General features: G+C 50.4%; 1 protein-coding gene across 2 annotated transcripts in view; it reads left to right on the forward strand.

Annotated features, from left to right (window-relative positions):
• ZC3H3 (zinc finger CCCH-type containing 3) overlaps positions 1–22481 on the forward strand; it is a 149351-nt gene that overhangs the window by 103423 nt on the left and 23447 nt on the right. The window contains exons 6-9 of one of the 2 annotated variants that reach the window (XM_054167310.1): positions 10554–10638; positions 12058–12213; positions 14599–14668; positions 19443–19574. In XM_054167310.1, the coding sequence (XP_054023285.1) occupies positions 10554–10638; positions 12058–12213; positions 14599–14668; positions 19443–19574 (443 nt within the window). The remainder of the gene's footprint in view (positions 1–10553; positions 10639–12057; positions 12214–14598; positions 14669–19442; positions 19575–22481) is intronic. The other variant, XM_054167311.1, reaches the window with a different exon arrangement.

A 22481-nucleotide genomic window follows, 5' to 3' on the forward strand; every position in this document is an offset into this window, starting at 1 on the left:
GACACTGGCCGGAAACAGCCCTGACCCCAATCTAGGTGTTGAGCACCAAGAGCTGCAGCTGCCTCTGGTGGGGTTTTGATGGTGGCCAGGCTGTTTTCCATGAGCAAATCCTCACCTGAATGATTTCCTCATCCTTTACTGAGGTTTTGCCTCCTGGGAAAGATGAAGGAACCCCAGTAGGAGGAAAGGCTGCTGGTTGTGGGGATACTAGGCTTCACCTGATGGAAGAATGCTCATGAGTGGCAGCCAGCCCCATAGTGACAAGCATGCTTTGATTTAATGGTGGTTCTCAGTTCACCCCCACAGCCATAGGATCTGAGGAAACTGGAGTTTATGAGTCTGGAGGGAAGTGTGACCGGCAGGAGCAGGGCAGGGATTGTTCCCCTGCACTTTACACTGGTGAGACCACACCTGGAATCATGGGTTCAGTTTTGGGGCCCTCATTCCAAGGACATTGAGGTGCTGGAGTGGGTCCAGAGCAGGGCAGCAAAGCAGATGAAGGGTCTGCAGAACAGGTCTGATGAGAAGTGGCTGAGGGTGCTGGGATTGTTGAGCCTGGAGAAAAGGAGGCTGAGGGGAGACCCCAGGAAGCTGTGAGCTCTTCCACTGCATCCCTCTGAAGACAGTTGAGCGGTGCTCATGAACACCACTTCAGATGTGGTGGGAGAAGGCCAGGCTGGGCAGAAGGAGGCAGAGAAGCAGGGAGCTGTGTGCAGGGAGAAAGTGCTCGCTCTGCTCCTTGTTTACCAACTAATTTTAGAAGTGCTGAGCACCACAGAAATGCTCTTTCTGCCTTCCCAGGGATGATGAAGTGCTCAGCACCGACATCGGGTCGGTCGAGGGCTTCTGTGAGCAATGTTCTGCTCTGAGCTGCTCGGCTTGGTAAAACAATCAGGGAATCACAGAATGGATTGGATTGGAAAGGGATCAGGGAGCCCAACCCCCTGCCATAGGAAGGGGCACCACGTATCTCAGAGCCCCATCCAACCTAACTTGGAATGGTTCCAGGGATGGGGCATCTACCACCTGTCTGAGCAACCTGGGCCAGGGTCTCATCACCCTCATTGTAAAAAAATTCATTCCTTCTCTCCAGTCTAAATTTCTCTCTTTCAGTTATAAACCATCACCCCTTGAGCTGTCCTGTTGTCCCTCCCCATCTTTCCCTTGGCCCCATTTAAGTACTGAAAGGCCACCAGAAGGTCTCCCAGGAGCCTTCTCTTCTCCAGGATGAACAATCCCAATTCTCTCATCCTGGTCTCACAGCAGAGGTGCTCCAGCCTTCTGATCATCTTCATGGCCTCCTGTGGACCCACTTGAGCAAGTCCATGTCTTTCTTCACTAGCAGCTCCAGAGCTGGACATAGTTGTCCAGGTAGGGCAAGAAGATTTAAGACTGGACACTTTAAACATGTTAGGACTGAGTAGCCAAGGGTTAAGGAAGAAGCTGGTGGAGGAGAAGCCAAGCACATGCACCAAGGTGTGAGAACAGTGAAAACTGGAGTGTGGCTTTCCTTGTTTCAGCTGGGTTTGGTGGTGTTGCTCAGCCCCTTTGAGCTCAGTTCCTTTGGTTTGGGATTACTTCGTTCTTTGCTCCTCTTCAAGATCCATCCCTTTCTGATTGCTCAATCCCTTGGCCCCTTTTGAGTGCAATCCCTTGGCCCCTTTTGGGCTCTATCGCTTGGCCCCTTTTGAGTTCAATTCCTTGGCCCCTTTTGAGTTCAGTCTCCTGGCCCCTTTTTGAGCTCCATCCCTTGGCCCCTTTTGAGTGCAATTCCTTGGCTCCTTTTTGAGATCCATCCCTTGGCTCATTTTGAGCTCCATCCTTTGGCCCCTTTTGAGTTCTGTCTTTTGGCCCCTTTTTATCTCCATTCTTTGGCCCCTTTTGAGTTCTGCCTTTTGGCCCCTTTTTATCTCCATTCTTTGGCCCCTTTTGAGTTCAGTCTCTTGGCTCCTTTTTGAGATCTATGCCTTGGCCCCTTTTGAGCTCCATTCCTTGGCCCCTTTTGAGATCCATTCCTTGGCCCCTTTTGAGCTCCATCCCTTGGACCCTTTTGAGCTCCATCCCTTGGACCCTTTTGAGTTCCATTCTTTGGCCCCTTTTGAGATCCATCCCTTGGCCCCTTTCGAATGCCATTCTTTGGCCCCTTTTTGAGTCCCATCCCTTGGCCCCTTTTTGAATTCCATCCCTTGGCTCCTTTGTGAGCTCCATCTCTTGGCTCCTTTTGAGCTAATTATCTTGGCCCCTTTCTAAGCTCAGACTCTTGCCACCCTTTGAGCTCCATCCTTTACATTGGGGATTTCTCAATCCCTGCACTACTTCAGTCCCAGTCTCTTGGGTTCAGCATTACTCAATCCCATAGCTCTTTTTAGCTCAGTCTTTTGGCCCTTTTTTGAGCTCAATCTCTTGGCCCCTTTTGAGCTCAGTCTTTTGTCTTTGGAATTTGTCAGTCTCTTGGCCCGTTCATGCTCAGTCCATTGGCTCTGAGATTTGTCAGTGCCTCTACCCCTCTTGATTGTAATTCCTTAGCCCCTTTTGAGCTCAGTCCCTCGGTTTTGGAATTGCTCCATCCTTTGGTTTTGGGGTTGTTGAATCCCTGACCCCCCTTGAGCTCAATCCCTTGGCCACCTTTGAACTCAGTCCCTTGATTCTGGGATTATTCAGTCCCTTGGTCCTTTTTGAACTCAGTCCTTTGTCCCCTTGTCTTTGGGATTACTTTGGGATTACCCTTGCCCCCTTTTGGTCTTAGTCCCTTGGTCCTTTTTGGTTTTAGTCTCTTGGCCCCTTTTGAACTCAATCCCTTGTCTTTGGGATTGCTCAATCCTTTGGCCCCTTTTGAGGTTAATTCCATGACCCCTTCACTCAGTGCCTTGTCTTTGGACTGTGGAATCCTTTGGCCACTTTTAAGGTCAATCCTTCAACTCCAGGACTGCAGACACTGACGGGTAGGGATCCGGTCACCTTGAGGGCCACTTCTAGATCCAGCACTGGTGTGGAGCTTGCAGAGCTGGAGAGATGCTCCACAGCAGTCTCTCTGCTTGCAGGCTGCTCATACACCATCAAACCCAAAGCGTTTCATTAATTGAGGTTTACTCATTAATAAACCACTTGTGAGTGCCTGACCCAGGGCCATCCACGCTGTTGTTGTGTGCAACCAAGCAAGAGAATGCAAGGAAAAAAGCTCTGCTGATACAGTGGCAGCTTTTTGTTACCTTGTGGAGAGTGAGGGCTTCTGCCGTCCGTCCGGTGAGTGAAATAAATTACCCCCAGCAGCTGCTAGTGCTGATCGCCTGAAACAGCGGAACCCACTTAAATGAATAATAATTAAAGAAATAAATTTCCCCCAGTGCCAGCCTCAAAACTTTTTGTTCAGCAATAAAGCTGAAGGAGAAGCTTCGCAAAATGAATCGCTCGGCTGCTGCCGGCGGAGGGCGAAGCGGGCTGTAGTGGCACCTCTTAAAGGAGCCAGCCTACGCTTTGTGGCCTGTCAAGGTCATAGGATTGTTTTGGTTGGAAAAGACTTCTAAGATCATCAAATCCAGCCTTCAACCTGAGACCACCGTGGCCATTACACCGTGTCCCAGAGTGCTATGTCCACATGCTTCCTGAACACCTCCAGAGATGGTGGCTCCGCCACCTCCCTGGGTAACAGAGCGGAAGTGGCGTGTCTCACAGCCAAACGTCCCTTGAGGAGCCAAAAATAACGGGAAGTTGGGGAGACCCTGTTGGGGAGCATTGTTTGCTGGAGCTGGCTATCTGCTGGTTGTGGTTACTTGAGCAAAGTCCTTTGATTTGGGGCTGTTACAGAATCAGAATCGTTTGGGATGGAAGAGTCCATTAAGCTCACCAAGCCCAACCATTAACCCAACACTACCAGGTCATCATTAAACCATGTCCCTCGGCACCACATCTTCATGGCTTTGAAACCCCTCCGGGGATGGGGACTACACCACTGCCTTAGGCAGCCTGGGCCAGGCCTTGACAACCATTTTGGGGAAGAAATTGTTCCTCATGTCCCACCTAAGCCTCCCCTGGTGCAACTTGAGGCCATTTCCTCTTGTCCTGTTGCTTGTTCCTTGTGAGAAGAGACCAACCCCAGCGTGGCTCCAACTTCCTTTCAGGGAGCTATACTGAGCAATGAGGTCTCCCTACAACTTCCTTTTCTCCAGACTAAACAATCCCAGTTCCCTCAGCTGCCCCTCCCAAGACTTGTTCTCTAGACCCAGCTTTTTTGCCCTTCTCTAGACACACTCCAGCCCCTCAATGTCCTTCTTGGAGTGAGGGGCCCTAAACTGAGGGCAAGAAGGTCTCCAGAGGGTGAGAAAATCTCTAGTTGAGGCAGAGGGGCAGAAATGGGCTTGACAGTTTCTTCTGTCCCTGAGGAGGGTGACCTGCCTGCCTGGCACTGGCCATCACCCCAGCGTGACATTCTCACCCTCGTGCACATCCCTTGACCTTGACACATTCCACCTCTGCACCTTCTCTTTTTTGGGGGCTACTTCAATTTTCTTCAACCTTTCCACCACATCAGGAATAAATTACTGACTAAGGTGTGCAAGCTAAGGATGAGGTCCACACAAGGAGGTCCTGTTCCTTCTGCTGTGCCCTAGGAGCAGTAAGGCCCTTCCTAAATAATTATTCAATTATTATTAACCATGCTCCCTGCCTGCAAGTGTTGCAGGTAGCTTTGAATGCATAGGAAAATCTCCAGCATCCTTTTCTGAGTGGGGTTGATGTCTCCCAACCCCTTGGGTGAAGGGGAGCTGAGTGAAGATGGTGGAGCTGGATGGAAGCATCCTGCTCCTCTGTGCTGGAATCACGGGAAAGCACCAACTGTTGCTCCTGAGCATGCTTCCTGGGCTGCCAAGGCAAATCTCTGCCAACTTTTCTTTAGAGGAGAAGGTGAGGGACACCTCTTTAGAGGTTGAAGGTGAGGGACACCTCAAGCCTTGAGGTATGGTTTTGGGATTATGGAACCCCCTTAAGCCTTGAGATATGTTCTGAAGATTATGGAGCCCCGATCGCCGAGATTTGTTTTAGGGGCTACGGAACCCCTCAAGCGCTCAGATGTGTTTTGGGGGCTATGGAACCCCTCTAGCTCTGGGATGTTTCAGAGGTTTTGTAACCCCTCAAGCCCTGAGATGATTTTGGAATTTATAGAACCCCTCAAGCCCCAAGTTTTAGTGTTACAGAAGAAAAGAAAAGGTCCTAATTTAATGTATGGTGTTGGTGGAGGGGTGCAGCACCCAACCAGTTCATTTCAAACCAATGTTGTGGTTGTGGAGCTTTCAGCAGGATAAATCTGGGGGGATAGATTGTGGATTTGGGGGATAGATTGTGGCTTTTGGAGGATAGATTGTGGATTTGGGGGATAGATTGTGGCTTTTGGGGGACAGATTGTGGCTTTTGGGGGATAGATTGTGGATTTGGGGGATAGATTGTGGCTTTTGGGGGATAGATTGTGGATTTGGGGGATAGATTGTGGCTTTTGGGGGATAGATTGTGGATTTGGGGGATAAATTCTGGCTTTTGGGGGATAGATTGTGGTTTGAGGGGGATAGATTGTGACTTTTGGGAGATGAATTATGGATTTGGGGGATAAATTGTGGATTTGGGGGGATAAATTGTGGTTTAGGGGAATAAATTATAGCTTTTTAGGGATAGATCGTGGCTTTTGGGGGATAAATTGTGGCATTTTGGGGTTTGAGCGTGGGTTTTGGGGGATAGATTGTGGTTTTGTGGGAATAGATTGTGGCTTTTGGGGGATAGATTGTGGTTTTGGGGGGATAGATTGTGGCTTTGGGGGGATAGATTGTGGTTTTGGGGGGATAGATTGTGGCTTTGGGGGGATAGATTGTGGCTTTCTGTTCTTTTCCATCGAAATCTGGAATTTTGTGTGGGAAGCGAACGCGGTAGCTCCATGGGACCACTCAGCTGTGGATTCCTTCAGAGGAGCAAGGAATAAAACCCACCCAGGAGTTAGGCTGTAGCCCCTGCTATTAATCATGGCTGTAATCATGCATTTAATGAACATGACAGCTCTTGCTCCCTCCGGAGAGACGCCTCGAGTCTCCTGCTTGGGTTGGGGACAACAATCACTTCTCGGCGCTCGGCGCTTGAGGACGCCGAGAGCCGCCAGCCTTGGGCTGGGATGATACATGAAGAGAAACAACCCCCCCTGATTGCAACGGGCTGTGGATTTCCTTATGGATGATGTGCTTCAACCCAACTAAATCATTAAGAAAGAAACAAAAAAAAAAAGAAGAAAGGAAAAAAGAAGTGGAGAGAGAAAGCCACCTGTCCCTTACACGGGGTATAAAATATCCAGGCTGCGGCGGCGCTGCGTGTCATCGGTTAAAAAGCCCTTAATGTGCACTTCTTGGTGCTCTCCACAGCAGCTTTCCCTTTTTTCCAGCCTTTTTGTTGTTTGGTTGTTTGTTTTTTTTCCCTCTCTCCCTCTCCCCTCATTGTTGCTGCTGCTTTTGAGTGTGCACAGGTGAGGAAGTTGCTGTGCTGCTTATTGAAACCTCCCCAGCCTGGGACTGGTGGAGAATAGTGGGAAAGGGAATGTGGGATCATAGAATTGTTTGGGTTGAAGGAGACCTTTAAAATCTAGTCCAAGCATTAACTCAGCACCACCATGGCCATTAAACCATGTTCACATGTTTCTTGAACACCTCCAGGGTTAGGGACTCCATTAACTCTCTGGGCAGCCTGTTCCAATGCCTGACCACTCTTGCTGTAAAGAAATTTTTCCTCATGTCCAGCCTAAACCTCCCCGGGTGCAGTTTCAGGCCATAAGTGCGTGGGTTTATCTCCTGATTCCACAGCAGTGCTGCTGTATCCTGATCCTGAAGTTTTTCCCAGGTTAGGGAGAAAAATGGGATAGATTTGGGACTGGGAAAAAAAATGTCTTACAATAGACCAAAGAGTTCTGTCTCATAGGTGTGTTAGTAGAGAATCATAGAATCATCACCTGGCTTAGGTTAGAAGAGACCCTTGAAGGTCATGTAGTCCAGCCCCCTGCAGTCAGCAGGGATACCTGCAACAAGAGCAGGTTGCTCACAGTGTCATCCAACCTGAGCTGCAGTGGATCTAAGGTTGGGGCATCTATCACCTCTCTGGGCAACCTGGGCCAGGGTGTCACCACCCTCACGGTGAAGCATTTCTTTCTCTCTGTACTATGAATCTCTGTCTTTCATTTTCACCTTCAGCCTGAGAAGAGATCTTCTCAGTGCTCAGCAAGAGCTAAAGGGTGGAGGGCAAGAAGATGGGGCCAGTGGTGCCCATTGACAGCAGAAGGGGCAGTGGGCACAAACTGGAACACAGAAGGTTTCCCCTGAACTTGAGAAAATTCTTTGCCCTGAAGGGTCAGAGCCCTGGAGCAGGCTGCTCAGAGGTTGTGGAGTCTCCATCTGTGGAGAGATTCCAGACCCACTTGGACATTGTGATCCTGGGCAACCTGCTGTGGGTGACCTTGTTTTAGCAAGTGTATTGGACTGGATGACCTCCAGAGGTCTTTTCCATCCCTCAGCATGCTGGGATTCTGGGATTCTGTATGACTTCTTGCCAGAAGACAAAAGCTGGGCCCAGTGCCCCCACCCAACCAATACACCATGGCTGTATAGTTGCTCTCTGTATAAATCATGTCCCCAAGTGCCACGTGCACATGTACTTTGAACCGGGGATGGTGACTCCAACACCTCCCTGGGCAGCCTGTTCCATGCCTGGCCACTACTCTCTCAGCTGTTGCATTCTTTATTTATTTTCTTGTCTATTTCTTTCTTTTGTGATTTCTCCTTTCTGGCTAAGGTGAGGTTGTCAGGCTGCTTTAACTAGAAGAATGACCCACAAGCACTTGGGGAGTGGCTTCATCCTTTAGAGTCCCCTTTCTACTCCTGAGTATTAAATATTTACAGCCACTGTCTGCTGCCCTGGGGAGATGGCTCCTGCTGTAGCCCATCCTGCTGAGCTTGCTTTAAGGAGCATTAAACATCATTGCAGAGCATTGAGGGATGCTTCATCCCTCCCCTAATGGTGGCACTTTTAAGTTGGGTCTTTCTCCCAGCTTCAGCTGGGAGGTCAACCTTGCTGGAGCATACTGGCTTCTTAACCCTTGTCCTCACTAAGAGATGCTCCGTGAGCATCTGAGTATCTGTGATCTTCTGAGCAGCCCAGACCTGGCTTGTGATGATTTCAGTGCCAAAAAATGAGTTGACAAGAAGCTTCTCATGAACCTCATGAAGTTCAACAAGGGTAAGTGTAGGGTCCTGCATCTGACAAGGAGTAACCCCCAGCACCAGTGCAGGTGCAGGGGTGACCTGCTGGAAGGAAGCTCCACAGAGAAAGGCCTGGGAGTGCTGGTAGATAGCAGGTTCCCTGGGACCCAGCAATGTGCCCTTGTGGCCAAGAAGGCAAACGATCTCTGGGGTGCATGAAGAAGTCTGTATCCAGCAGGTGGAGGGAGGTTCTTCTCCCTTGCTACTCTGCTCTAGTGAAACAACACTTCCATTTCTGGGTCCAGTTCTGGGCTCCTCAGTTCAAGAGAGACAGGGAACTACTGGAGAGAGTCCAGTGGAGGCTGAGAAGCTGCTGAGGGCCCTGAAGCATCTCTGTGATGAGGAAAGGCTGAGAGCCCTGGGGCTGTTGAGCCTGGAGAAGGGCAGCCTGAGAGGGGATCTGATCAGTGCTCAGCAAGAGCTTAAAGGGTGTGGGGCAAAAGGCTGGGGCCAGACTCTTGTCAGTGGCGCTCAGTGACAGGACAAGGGGCACCGGGTGCAAACAGGAACCCAGGAGGCTCCATCTGAACATGAGAAGGAACTTTTGCCTTTAGGGTGCTGGAGCCCTGGAGCAGGCTTCCCTGAAATGCTGTCTCCTCTGTAGAGCTTCTAAAGCCACCTGGCCATTGTCATCCTGGGTAGCCTGCTGTGGGTGACTCTGCTTTAGCAGTGGAGTTGGACTGGATGACATTCCAAGGTCCCCTCTGTAATTCTCTATAAAGTTCCATAATTCTCTGATTACTGGAGCCAGGCAGCTCTGCAGCCAGGTGGAAACCTAAAACCCAGGCCGAAAAACCCCTCAGCAGCAACTCAAGAGTCCTGGTGCTGCTCCACGCGCCGGCGGCAAGCTGCAGCGAGCTCGCAGCGAGCTGCAGCGTGCTTCGGGGTGTGCTGTGCAGAGGCTGCTCCGTCTGAGGGAGCATCATGCCTGTGCCTGTGGTTTCACTTGGAGAGGGAACAGATGGAGCTGCTCCGAGGCCGGCAGCCCGAGTGACAGCTCGCGCGCAGGGACAGCGCTGCTGCCGCGCTATCAAATTCCACTCCTTCACTTCCCAGCACGCCCGGGCTGGCAGGTGAGTGACTGAGCTTCAGTCCCACCACCTGGAAAGCTGGGATGCAGCCTTTATTTTCCATTCAATTCTTCTCCTCTGCCAGTCAAGGACAATTTAATTATGTGTCTGGGCTTCCCCAGCTGGCCGAATCACAGCGTGGTGGGGGTTGGAAGGGGCCTCTGGAGAGCATCGAGTCCAACCCCCGCTGCCAAGGCAGGGTCACCTAGACAAGGTCACGCAGGAACAGGTCCAGGCAGGTTTTCAGTGTCTGCAGAAATGGAGACGTCCTTCACATCTCTGGGCATCCTGTCCCAGTGTTCTGTCACCCTTAAAGAAGTTCCTCCTTATGTTTAGATGGAACATCTTGTGTCCCAGTTTGTGTGTCCTGTCAGTGAGTACCACTGAGAAAAGCCTGGTCCTATCCTCCTGACACCCACCCTTTAATCACTCATAAGCACTGAGAGTATCCCTGCCCAGCTTTCTCTTCTCCAGATGAACAGACCCAATCCTCTCAGTCTTTCCTCATAAGAGAGATGGAAATTTACAGCACAAGCCTGGGATTTGCCTGGAGGGGTTTTGGTACAGTCTGGTGCCGAAGGGAAAGGTCCTTGTTGAGTTTGGAGCTAGTAAGGAGCCTTCTAGCTGGGATCACTCCAGAGGTGCTGGCAACATGGAGGTCCACAAGAAAATCCTCATCAGTCTGGGCTCTGGGAGCTGCTTGTTTTGGGTTAACCAACCAGATCATGGGATGGCTGGGGGGGAAATGGACTTCTAAAGGTTATCTAGTCCAGCCCCCCTGCCATGGGCAGGGATGTGCTCAGAGCCTCAAATAACCTGACCTGGAATGGTTCCAGGCATGGGGCACCTACCACCTCTCTGGGCAACCAGGGCCAGGGTCTCACCACCCTCAGTGTAACAAATTTCTTCCTTTTCTCCAGTCTAAATCTCCCTCTTTTAGTCTGAAATGTCACCCCTGGTCCTGTTCCAACAAGACCTGCCATCATTATCACAGCTCTTCTTTAAGCACTGAAAGACCACCGGAAGGTCTCCTTGGAGCTTTCTCCTCTGCAGGCTGAACATCCCTAACTCTCTTGTCCTGTCCTCACAGCAGAGATGCTCCACCCCTGTGATCACTTTTGTGGACCTAAGATGTTAGGAGGTATGTGAGTTTCTGTACAGTTTCTTGATTCTGAGCAGTGTTTCCATGTTTTTCCTGTGTTTCCAGCAGGGAGGTCACACTGCGTGCCCAGTCCTGGCTTCTCTCCATCCAGCTGCCTGAACAGATCAGCTACAAGCCGGTACATCGCCAGGTCAGTAGTCACAGGGAGGAGCAGGGTGGTTGGTGCTCAGGAGGGTGTCAGAAGCATGAGATGCAGTTGTTTAAGTGGCTGTGGTGGAGCTCTGGGTGCTGCTTTTCATAGAATCATAGAATCGTTTTGATTGGGAAAGACCTCCAAGATCTTTGAGTCCAACACTGATCTAAGACCACCATGGCTATTAACCCATGTCCCCAAGTGCCATGTCCATACGTTTCTTGAACACCTCCAGGGGTGGTGACTGCACCACCTCCCTGTGCAGCCTGTTCCACTGCCTTGCAGTAAAGAAATTTTTCCTGATTTCCAACCTAAACCTCCACTGGAGCAACTTGAGGCTGTTTCCTCATATCTGTCACCTGATGCCAGGGAGAAGAGACCCACTCCCACCTCACTGCAGCCTCTTTCAGGGAGTTGTAGAGAGCAATAAGGTCCCCAACCTCAACTAAGAGATGGTTGTGAACTCAGCAGAAAGCTGCAGGTTCTAGTTGAAATGGGTTTGAACCACCAAGGGTTTCTGTGAACAGGGAATGCCCAATCCAGTTTGAAAAGTCCCTTTTTAAATCAACCACATTGTTCTCAAGGGGTATTTTGGGGTTTTTCCACCAACCCTAATGGAGAAGCCCATTCCAGCCTGCAGGTCTTTTTTCTCACTGTCCCACCCACAAAGAGGGAATTTAGCATTGCAGAATCATGGAATGTTTTGGGTTGGAAGGGAACTTTGAAGGACATCTAGTCAGCTCGTAAAATCAAAGTTGAGAATCACAGTCACAGAGGTGAGAGCTTTCTCACCTCTGGAGAGATTCCTTTCCTCCTGCCCCAAAGGTCATTCTCTTTGAGAAGGTCTGGTTCCACCTTCTCTACACCATCCCACTAAGCACTCAGAGGGGACAATAAGATCTCCCTTGGCCTTCTCTTTGCTGAGCTCCAATTGTCCAGGTGACCTCCACTGGACACACTGCCATCCATCTCTGTGTTGTACTGAGAGCTCTAAACTGGATTCAGTGCCCAGCTGTGGGCTAAATAGAAGGGACAGATCCCCTCCCTCATCCTCATGGCTACATCCCTGCTCCTGCAGCCCAGGACGCGGTTGGTGTCACCACCACAACAGCACCTGGCTGACTCATGGGTGCCTTGTGGTTCCCCAGGGTTCTTCTGCAGAGGGGCATTCCAGGAAGCTGACCACAGCTGCTGCACGGGGTGGTCGGTCACCCAGTGCTGACGTTTCCAGGGTGACTGGCCTCATCTTGTAGCTTTTTCAAGATTCAGGCTAAGGCTGGCCAAAAAGCAGGAAGACCTAAGACCCAGCATGAACTGCCTGAATGTCAGACTTGGGCTGCTCTCTGACCTCTCTTCTGTGTGTGGGTGTGGTGCAGCGGGTGGCGTTGCCTGACGCCGTGTGTCTCTCTGGTGCAGCCGCGCGGTGCAGCGGAGCTTGGCCATCATCCGCCAGGCCAAGCAGAAGAAGAAGAAGAAGGAGTACTGCATGTACTACAACCGCTTCGGCAAGTGCAACCGCGGCGACAGCTGCCCCTACATCCACGACCCAGAGAAGGTGGCCGTCTGCACCAGGTACGCCTGGGCGCAGCAGCTGTGGCCCACCACAGCACACTGGGCTTTGGTTGGCTTGGGGCTTGCTCGAGTGATATTCCTCGGGGAAACAGCCTGAGGACAGAGCTGTGAGACCGTGATCACAGCTGGATCACACCTAAGGTCTACCCAGCGCTGTTGGGTTGGGAGGTACCTACAGGAGGAAAACTCACCACAGGATCACAGAAACATCCAGGTTGGAAAAGACCCTCAGGATCACCAAGTCCAACCGATAACCCTGCTCTACAAGGTTCACCCCTAAACCATATCCCCAAGCACCACCTTTAAACACATCCAGGCTTGGTGACTCCACCACCTCCCTGGGCAGCACATTCCAATGCCTGACCCCTCTTTCCATGAGAATATTTTTTCCTAATGTCCCAGTCACAGCTTGAGGCCATTCCCTCTTGTTCTGTCACTAATTACCTGTGAGAAGAGACCAGCACCAGCCTCTCCACAACATCCTCTCAGAAAGTTGTAGAGAGCAATGAGGTCTCCCCTCAGCCTCCTCTTTTCCAAACTAAACAGTCTCAGCTCCTTCAGTTGTTCTTTGTAACATTTCTTCTCTGATGAGGCACAAAGGGTTTTTTTCTCTTGGCTGGGAACCTCTCAGCTTCTTGCAATGAAGCTCTGCAGCCTGGTAGGGTTTGGTTGTCAATGGCTAGAGGTTGCCACCCAACCATCATCATGGAATAGTCAACCGTTGGGTTTGTTGGATCAATTTCTTTAGTCCTTTTCTTGCTATCTATGGCAATGGGATACATACCTGAATTATGAACTGTCAGTACTGTGTCCTCAGCTGGCTGCTCAACTCTACTGCTGGTGCCACCCCACTTATGGTTCTTACAAAACATGGAGAAATTGTTCCCTGATCACCTTGAGGCACTGCTTAGACCTCTAGAGTCACAGAATCACAGGATCCCAGCATGGTGGGAGTTGGAAGGGACCTCTGAAGATCATCCTGTTCAACCCCTCTGCTAAAGCAGGGGCACCCACAGCAGGGTGCCCAGGATCACAATGCCCGGGAGGGTTCAGAATCTCTCTAAAGAAGGAGGCTTCACAGCCTCTCTGGGAAGTATGGTTCCAGTGCTCCAGCACCCTCATGGAACCTCCAGGGTTCAAGTTTGTGCCTGGTGTCCCTTGTCCTGTCACTGGGCATCACCAAAAAGATTCTGGCCCCATCCTCTTGCCCCCAGCCCTTCAGCTGTTGCTGAACATCTTACAGAGAGGCTCCAGGCCCCTCAGCAGCTTTGGAGCCTCTGCTGGACTCTCTCCAGTAGTTCCTGTCTCTCTTGAACTGGGGAGCCCAGAACCAGACCCAGTAATCCAAATGCAGCCACACTAGGGCCAGTCCCTTCTCAGTGGTGCCCAGTGACAGGACAAGGGACAGTGGGCACAAACTGGAACCCAGGAGGTTCCATCTGAACATGAGGAGAAGCTTTGAGGGCAACAAAGTATAGGACCAGCCTGCCCAGAGAGATTGCAGAGTCTCCTTCTCTCAAGAGATTCCAAACCCACCTGCATGTTGTGATCCTGAGCAACCTTCTGTGGATGACCCTACTTTAGCAGGGGATTTGGACTGGATGATCTCCAGAGGTCCCTTCCAATCCCCACCATGCTGGGATTCCGTGTTTCTGCAACTTGAGAGCCTGCCCTGACCACACACCAGGTGATTTCTTCCTGCAGCTTTTCTCAGATCCATGTGACAGGTTTGAATCCTCTGGCTTGTGGCATCATGAAGCACTGAGACTTGGTAATTTACCACAGGAGGACTGATTCATGTCACCAGCTCGTTAGACCTGCCCAACAGTTGATTAAACTCCATTCTTAGTCGTTTAAAAAGCGTGGAGAAGCCAACTCCATTGATGAACTCCTGCAGTAATTTCTCCATAAAATTGCTGCTGTGCTAGAAATCATTTGGAGATTGCCCAAAGCTTGATGGGAGACCACAGAGGAGGACAAGGTGATTTACTGGGTTTTTAATTGATGTCACTGGTTCTCAGTCATTCTCCCATAACACATCCTCGTGATGTGTCCAAGGGGTCTGGTCTGGACTAATTATGGTGACATAAAGGACAAAGGATTCCAGTTAGGAAGTCCTTGGTTCTTCTAATGTTGATGACCAGGTCTGAGTCTGGGCTGTGCTCCTTGGAAGAAGAGACCAACCCCCACCTGGCTCCAGCCTCCTTTCACGTAGAAAAAGGCCTTACACCATGAAATGAGCTTCAACAGCAAGGTCCACAGCAGCCATCTTTATTTGTGGCCTTGGGGCAAACACAGCAATGGGGCAAGATGTGCTTGGTGGTTAAAACCCATTGTTTTGCAACCCACATCATACTCAACCTTCTCCTTCTGGTGTATCTACAGGTTTCTCCGTGGCACATGCAAGAAGACAGATGGGACCTGTTCATTTTCGCACAAGGTGTCCAAAGACAAGGTCTGTATGGCTTCCCAATGAGAGCAGTGCAGCTCTGTGTGTGAGCAGATCTCCACTGGTGGTTGTAAGGAGGTCTGCCTCATTGAGTGCTTCCAATAGAGTACCTTAGTTTGCTTACCAAGCTCTTCAGGCACTTGACAGTGTTGTGATGACAAAGTGTGTCTTCAGCCAGCATGGTGAATCAGCAGATGAATGTGGTAAGCAGCAGGTTGGAAACCAGAAAACCTGGGGCTGTGTTGGATGATGTGTGTTGGGTTAAGGAATGGTCAGACTCCAGGAATGGGAGAATAAGAGCATGGCAGTTCAGCAAGGCAAGTGTAGATCCTGCATGTGGAGAAGAGTAGTTTTCTGTATCAGTGCAGGTGAGGGGTGACCTGCTGGGAAGAAGCTCTGCTGACCTGGGAGTGCTGGTGGACAACAAGGTGACCATGAAAAAGCAATATTCCCTCATGGCCAAAAATGTCAATGGCTTCCTGGGGTGCCAGAGAGGTTGTGGAGTCTCCTCCTCTGGACAGATTCCAAACTTACCTGGACATGGTGATCCTGGGCAACCTGCTGTGGGTGACCCTGGTTCAGCAGAGGGGTTGGACTGGGTGGTCTCCAGAGGTCCCTTCCAACTCCCACCATGCCAGGAGCCTGTGTGATTTTCTGAAAGCAGCATTTAGTTGCATCCAGTCCTTCGCTATCTCCATCCCCTTGAGCTGGGCTCAGAGGAGGAGGAGGATGTTTTGATATGGAAGAGCTTGGAGGTTTAAATTAACCCTTCTAAAAAGCCAGGCAGTGAAAGCAGCTGGCAAAGCTCATCATCATTTTCAGCCTTCTTGATGGATTTGGAGCTCTATGGTTTCATTACACAGAGCAAGGTGGAAAAATAATTAGATTTTCTTGTAGTGATTATCAGGTGACAATTTAGCAAATTAACCTCCAGTCAGTGGGGAGGATCTGTGCTTGGATGTAGCTTTGGAGACCTCAAGCGTCAAAGCCGAGGTGAAGTCAGTGCTGAAGGCTAAGTGTAGCTGTGGGTTCTTCACTGAGCTGGGATGTGCTTCAAACCCATATTTACATTTCAGCTTTGGTGGATGGGATTTGGAGGATCACGAAGGATCATCCAGAGAGCAGCAGGAGGGTGAATCCCACCAGGGTACTGGAGCACCAGCTGGGGAGGTGTCTGCATGGGGAGAAGTTTCACATCAACTCTGGTGTTGAGGCTCTGCTGTTGGGATAGAGATGCCAGAAAGTAGGATGTGAGTTGGGACCTCTTTTCCTGGAGAAGCCCATGAGGCTTAATCACAGAGTCTGCTGCCCCCCATAGCTGTACTTCTGGGATGTTCTTTATCAAAAACAGCTTTGTTGAAGCTTCCTCAGCTGAGCCTGAAGCGTAGCAGGGGTCAGAGCTCACCTAGAAGATTTGGATGAGAGGATCAAGGCACCCTCAGTATATCTACAAAAGACACCATGTTGGGTGGCAGAGCTGACTTACTTGAGCAAGGAGAGGCATTACAGAGGTATTTGGCCAGGCTGGATCAATGGGCCAAGGCTACTGGGATGAGGTTCAACAGCACCAAGTGTCAGGTTGTGCACTTTCGGTTACAACAGTCCCATGAAAGCTCCAGACTGGGAGCAGAGTGGCTGGAGACTGCCCAGTGGGAAAGGACCTGGGGGTATTGGTGTGGCTGGAAATGAGCCAGGAATGTAACCAGATAGCCAAGAAAACCACCAGCATCCTGGCTCTGCCAAGAGTGTGGCCAGGAGGACCAGGGAAGTGACTGTGCTCTGGGACGGGGCACTGCTGAGGTCACACCTCGAATCCTGTGTTTGGTTTTGGGCCTCTTACTCCAAGAAGGACACTGAGGGGCTGGAGTGTGTCCAGAGAAGGGCACCAAACCTGGTGAAGGGTCTGGAGCACAAGTCTTTTGAGGAGCAGCTGAGGGAAATGGGGTTGTTTAGTCTGGAGAAATGAAGCGGAGACCTTCTGACTCAATGGAACACCTCAGATGGAGTTTGGAGGCAGGTTGGGATTAGTCTCTTCTTCCAAGGAACGAGCCCAAGAGGAAGTGGCCTCAGGTTGCACTAGGGGAGGTTGGAGTTAGACATGAGGAAAAATTTCTTCTTGGTAAGGCTTGTGAAAGCCTGGACCAGGCTGCCCAGGGCAGGGATGGATTCTCCATCTCTGGAGGGGTTGAGAAGCTATCTAGATGTGGTGCTGAGGGCCATGGTGTAGTGGTGGTCTGCCACTGCTGGGGTAACATTTGGATTGGATGATCTTAAAGGTCTCTTCCAACCCAAATGATTCTCTGATTCTGTGCTTCTGTAGAGCAGTTACTGACCTGTAAAGGATTTAACCCATGGGACACTGTGTCTCATTGTTGTCTGGGAGAAGACCTTCTCCAACATGATTTGCCTTTGGGCTCAGAGTTTTCCTTGTCTCCCTTCCCCTCTGTGTGCCTGAGGCGTGCTTGTTGTCAGCAGGGAGCTTGTAAGTTCTGGCGGCGCTGAGCGGAGTCGCGGCGCGAGGCACAGAGCGCCAGATGTTTGGTACATGGAGCTCCCTTCTGAGTCACTTCATCACCAGTAGATAAAATAGAGAAGATAGACGGGGGACAGCTGCTCTCCTGCCTCCTGGCACGTCAGCTCAGGGCTGGGGATGAGGATTGATAGGAGGAAAAAAGGCTGGATTGGGTTTTTTTTATTTATTTCCTATAAAAAGTCAAAAGCAATGTGGGCAGCAGGTGGGGGAGGGGATTCTGCTCCTCTGTTCCGCTCTGCTGAGACCCCACCTGCAGTGCTGGGGCCAGCTCTGGGGTCCTCAGTACAGCAGAGACATGGACTTGTTGGAGTGGGGCCAGAGGAGGCCACCCCAGTGATGGGAGGGCTGGAAGCCCTCTGCTGTGAGGCCAGGCTGAGAGAGTAGGGGTTGTTCAGCCTGGAGAAGAGAGTGCTCCAGGGGACCTTCTCGTGGCCTTCCAGTACTTACAGGGGGCAAGAGATACTGGAACAGATTGCCCAGGGAGGTTGGGGATGCTCCCTCTCTGGGGAGCAGAGGTTGGATGAGGCCTTGCGCAACCAGTTCTGTTGGTCTGGTGGAATGTGTCCCTGCCCATGGCAGGGGAGTTGAAACTGGATGATCTTGAAGGTCCCTTCCAACCCAAGCCATTCCATGAATCCACAGTACTCTGACTTGAGAGAAGGCAGTAAATCAGAATGAATGGTTTTGCGAGCGAAGGTTAGCGAGAGGCTAAGACTCGGGCAGCCGCCCCCGTTGCTGCTACAACAGCTTTTCCCCTTGAGGAACTCCCAAAGAATCAGCATTTTTTCTCCTTAATAGAGCTTCAAAAAACTCTGTTGTGAGCAATTTGGACAAAAATTTCACGTTGAGTTTCGGGTTCATTAGCTGCTGGCTCCGGAGCTTGTACCATCGTCAGGAGCTGTCTAATACGGAGGCGCCGCACCAGCGCCTTGAATTAATGTTATTGTTATTTGTGTGGACGTGGTGGGGTGCAAACAAGGTTAATTGAAATGAGAGTGCTGCTTCCTCTTGATAATGGCTCAGGGCTTGACAGCGAGGAGGGGGTTTGCTGGTTGTTTTTTTTTTGTGCAGAAGAGCTGCCTTTATTATCCCTTTTTATTAGAGCTAATTTGGGCTCTATATCAAAAACTACATTAAGGGAATCATTTACGGTCACACCACCAGCACCAAAAGAAGATAGCCCCAGAGCCCTGTCCTTTATGTTAATGTCTGCAGTTAAAAGACAATTAAAAATAAACTCTTCTCTTTTAAAGCACCCTTTGTTTTCTTTCTGCTTCCCCCCCTACACCCCTCCTTCCCTCTGTTTAGAATCACAGAATCTTGTTGGTTGGAAGAGACCTTTAAGCCCAACCATTAACCCAACAATTTCTCTTAAGTGAGGCAATTTAGCTAAAACCCTGATGTGTCCTTCAGGACAAGGGGTAAGAGGCACAAAGTTGAATGTAAGAAGTTCCATCTAAACATGAGGACGAATTTCTTTAATTGAAGGGTGCCCTGAAAGGTGGTGGAGTCTCCACCTCTGGAGACATTAAAAACCCACCTGGATGTGTTCCTTTGTGACCTTCTTTATGTTCCTATGTGTTCCTGTGTGACCTGCCTTACATGATCCTGCTCTGCCAGGGAGGTTAGACTTGATGAACTCAAGAGGTGCCTTCCAATCCCTATCATTCTGTCACAAAAATGATATTTTTTCCACACAGCCTCACCTGTGCTTATCATTGAGTCATAGAATGGTAGGAGGGTCCTCTAGAGATCATCCAGAGATCCAACCGCTTACCAAAGCAGGATCACCTAGGACAGGTCACACAGCAATGCATCAGGATGGGTCTTGAAAGTGTCCAGAGAAGGAGACTCCACAACCTCTCTGGGCACCATGCTCCAGGCCTCCAGCACCCTCACAGTAAAGAAGTTCTTCCTCATGTTGAGGTAGATCTTCCTGGGTTCCAGTTTGTGTCCATCACCCCTTGACCTATCACAGGGCACCACTGAGAAGAACTAGCACCTTTTTCTTGACACCCACTCTTAAGGTATTTATAAACATTAGTAAGATCTTCTCTCAGTCTTCTCCAGACGACAGCCCCAGGTCTCTCAGCCTTGGTCAATACTCGTTTGGGGATGCTCAGACTGGTGGGAGGCTTCTCTTTATTTAACTCATGTCATGGTTTTATTTCAGGTCTGGTGTCTGAGTGGCTCCTAATCATGAGTTGGGGAGGGCACTAACAAATTTCTCATCCTCTGCTCTTGCAGATGCCAGTGTGCTCCTACTTCTTGAAGGGCATCTGCAGCAACAGCAACTGCCCCTACAGCCATGTCTATGTCTCCAGGAAGGCAGAAGTGTGCCAAGATTTCCTCAAAGGTTATTGTCCCATGGGCGAGAAGGTAAAGAGGGAACCAGCTTTTGGGTTCTTGGGGTGAATGTGTCTTTGCTGTACAAATTGGGCAGAGTTGACCCTCATGAAGTTCAAGGATGAATGTGGGGTCCTGCACCTGGGGAGGAATAACTCCCTGCACCAGTACAGGTGAGGGGTGACCTGCTGGAAAGGAGCTCTGTGAAGGAGGACCTGGGAGTCCTGCTGGGCAAGTTCACCATGAGCCAGCAATGTGGTCTCGTGGATGAGAAGGTCTCCTGGGGTGCATGAAGAACAGTGTGACTAGCAGGTGGAGGGAGGTCCTCCTGCCCCTATGCTCTGCCCTAATGAGGCCACCGATGGAATATTGTATCCAGTTTTGGTGTCCCCAGTTCAAGGGGGACAGGGAACTACTGGAGAAAGTCCACTGGAGTGCCACAAGAATACTGAGGGGCCTGGAGCATCTCTGTGAGGAGGAAAGGCTGAGGGATCTTAAACCAAAAGAGGTAGATTGAGACTGGAGAGAATGAAGAAATTTGTTGCAGTGAAGTTGGTGAGGCCCTGGCCCAGGTTGCCCAGAGAGGTGGTAGCTGCCCCATCCCTGGAACCATTCCAGGTCAGGTTGTTTGGGGCTCTGAGCAACCTGCTCTAGTTGCAGATGTCCCTGCTGACTGGAGGGGGGTTGGACTAGGTGAGCTTTAAATATCCCTTCCAACACAAACTAACAGATCTATCATTTGCTGTGCAATGTTGGCCCATCTTTAGGAGCAGGGCAGGGATTATCACTGGTGAGACTGCACCTTGAATTTTGTTTCAATTGTGGGGCTGCAGTACCTCCAGAGAAGGGCAACAATGCTGGTGAAGGGTCTGGTGAGGAGCTACTGAAGCAATTGGGATTGTCAAGCCTGGAGAAAAGGAGGCTCAGGGGAGACCTTCTGGCTCCCTCCAGCTCCCTGAAAGGAGGCTGGAGCCAGGTGGGGATTGGTCTCTTCTCCTAAGGAACAAGTGACAGGACAGCAGGAAATGGCCTGAAGTTGCACCAGGAGAGGTTTAGGTTGGAACCATTTCTTCACAGAAAGGGTTGTCAAGGCCTGGCTGTGCAGGGCAGTGGTGGAATCTCCATCCCTGGAGGGATTTCAGAGCGATGCAGACACAGTGCTGAGGGACATGGCTAATTAGTGACCTGGCAGTGCTGGGCTGGTGGTTGAACTTGATGATCTTAAAGGTCAGCCCAACCAAAACTATTCTATGATTCTGCAAAGGGCCAAACCCATCCCTTCCCCAGGAGAAACCACCGAGGAAGAAAAACCACTAAGGAATTAAAACCAAAGGGAAAAGGAAGGAGTAAAAAGCCAAAAGTGAGAACTTGAAGGAAAGGAGGACACCAGCAGCAGTGGAAGGAACCACTCATCAATTAGCTGGTGCCTAATTAATTTCTTTGGCAGCACGTGGAGGGCTCTGCAAGCAGGGGGAACATTTCTTTGGAAGGAAAGCACCAGCATCCAGCCACCTCCCTCCAACTCCCCTTTGCAACTGGCCACGGAGGCAAAGTCCCTACAATTATTTTTAAGAGATTCCAATTTAAATGAAAATACAAAGGAGATATTTAGAATATTTATTCTATTAGTAAAAGTGCTTACCGTGTCACTTTGAGAGTGTCACCAAAGCATTCTCCTCCAGATGATGGATAGCAGCCTGTAATTATGTATGGGGAGAAGTTGCTGAGCAGGCCATATTTAACTGGGGAGAGGAGAAATACCAGCTTGGACCATTAAGGGTTAATTTTCTTCTCTAAATAACATCCAAAAGTGCTGAGTTTGTGCCTTTGACTCCAACTAGAAAGTCCTCAAATGGACCCCGGAGAGTTTCTGATATTCTACTGAATCAAGGAAAAAAATGTGAGCCTTGCTTCATAAAATGATGGCTTGTTAAAGATGAGCAGTCCCTGCTCTTCTGAATAATTCAGGGTGGGAGGTGAATCTTCCCTCCTTCTGCCTTTGCCTGTCCATCTGTCTGGGGTTTGAACCACAAAGAGCGCAGCCGGCAAGGCCCACGACACGTGAGGTGAGCCTCGTGAGGTTCAGCAAGGGCAAGTGTAGGGTCCTGCACCTGGGCAAGAATAACCTCCATGGCCTGTTCCAAGTGTTATGGGACATCAAAGGAGGAACAGTCCTCTGCTCCAGTACAGGTTAGGGGGTGACCTGCTGGAAAGCAGCTTCATGGAGAAGGACCTGGAGGTGGTGGTAGACAACGAGTTGACCATGAGACAGCAATATGCCCTCATGGCCAAGAAGGCCAAGGTTCTTTTGGGGTCCATGAAGAAGAGTGTGGCCAGTAGGGAGGTTCTTCTTCCCCTCCATTCTGCCCTGGTGAGGCCTCATTTGGAGTGTTGTGTCCAGTCCTGGGCTCCCCAATTCAAGAAGGACAGGGAACTACTGGAGAGAGTCCAGTGGAGGCTCTGAAGATGCTGGGGGGCCTGGAGCATCCCTGTGAGGAGGAAAGGCTAGAGCCCTGGGGCTGTTGAGCCTGAGGGGTTCCTAATGTTTGCAAATACCTTAAGGGCCAGCCTCTCTTTACTGGTACCCAGTGACAGGACAAGGGGCAATGGGCACAAACTGCATCCCAGGAGTTCCATCTGAACATGAAGGAAAACTTTTACTGCAAGGGTGACAGAGTGCTGAAGCAGGCTGCGCAGAGAGCTTGTGGAATCTCCTTCTCTGGAAACTTTCAAAACCCACCTGGGCACATTCCTCTGTGGCCTGCACTAGGTGATCCTGCCCTGGCAGGGGGGTTGGACTAGGTAATCTCCAGTCATCCTTTCCAACCCCATTCTGTGATTTTTGTGACACCATTTTAGTGACCTCAGTGGATAAACTCCAACAAGGACAGGTGCTAATTAAGAATGTAGGTTCTTTTGTGATGGATGTTGCCACACTGG

Source organism: Dryobates pubescens, chromosome 14 (genome assembly GCF_014839835.1).
Source record: "Dryobates pubescens isolate bDryPub1 chromosome 14, bDryPub1.pri, whole genome shotgun sequence".
NCBI lineage: Eukaryota > Metazoa > Chordata > Aves > Piciformes > Picidae > Dryobates > Dryobates pubescens.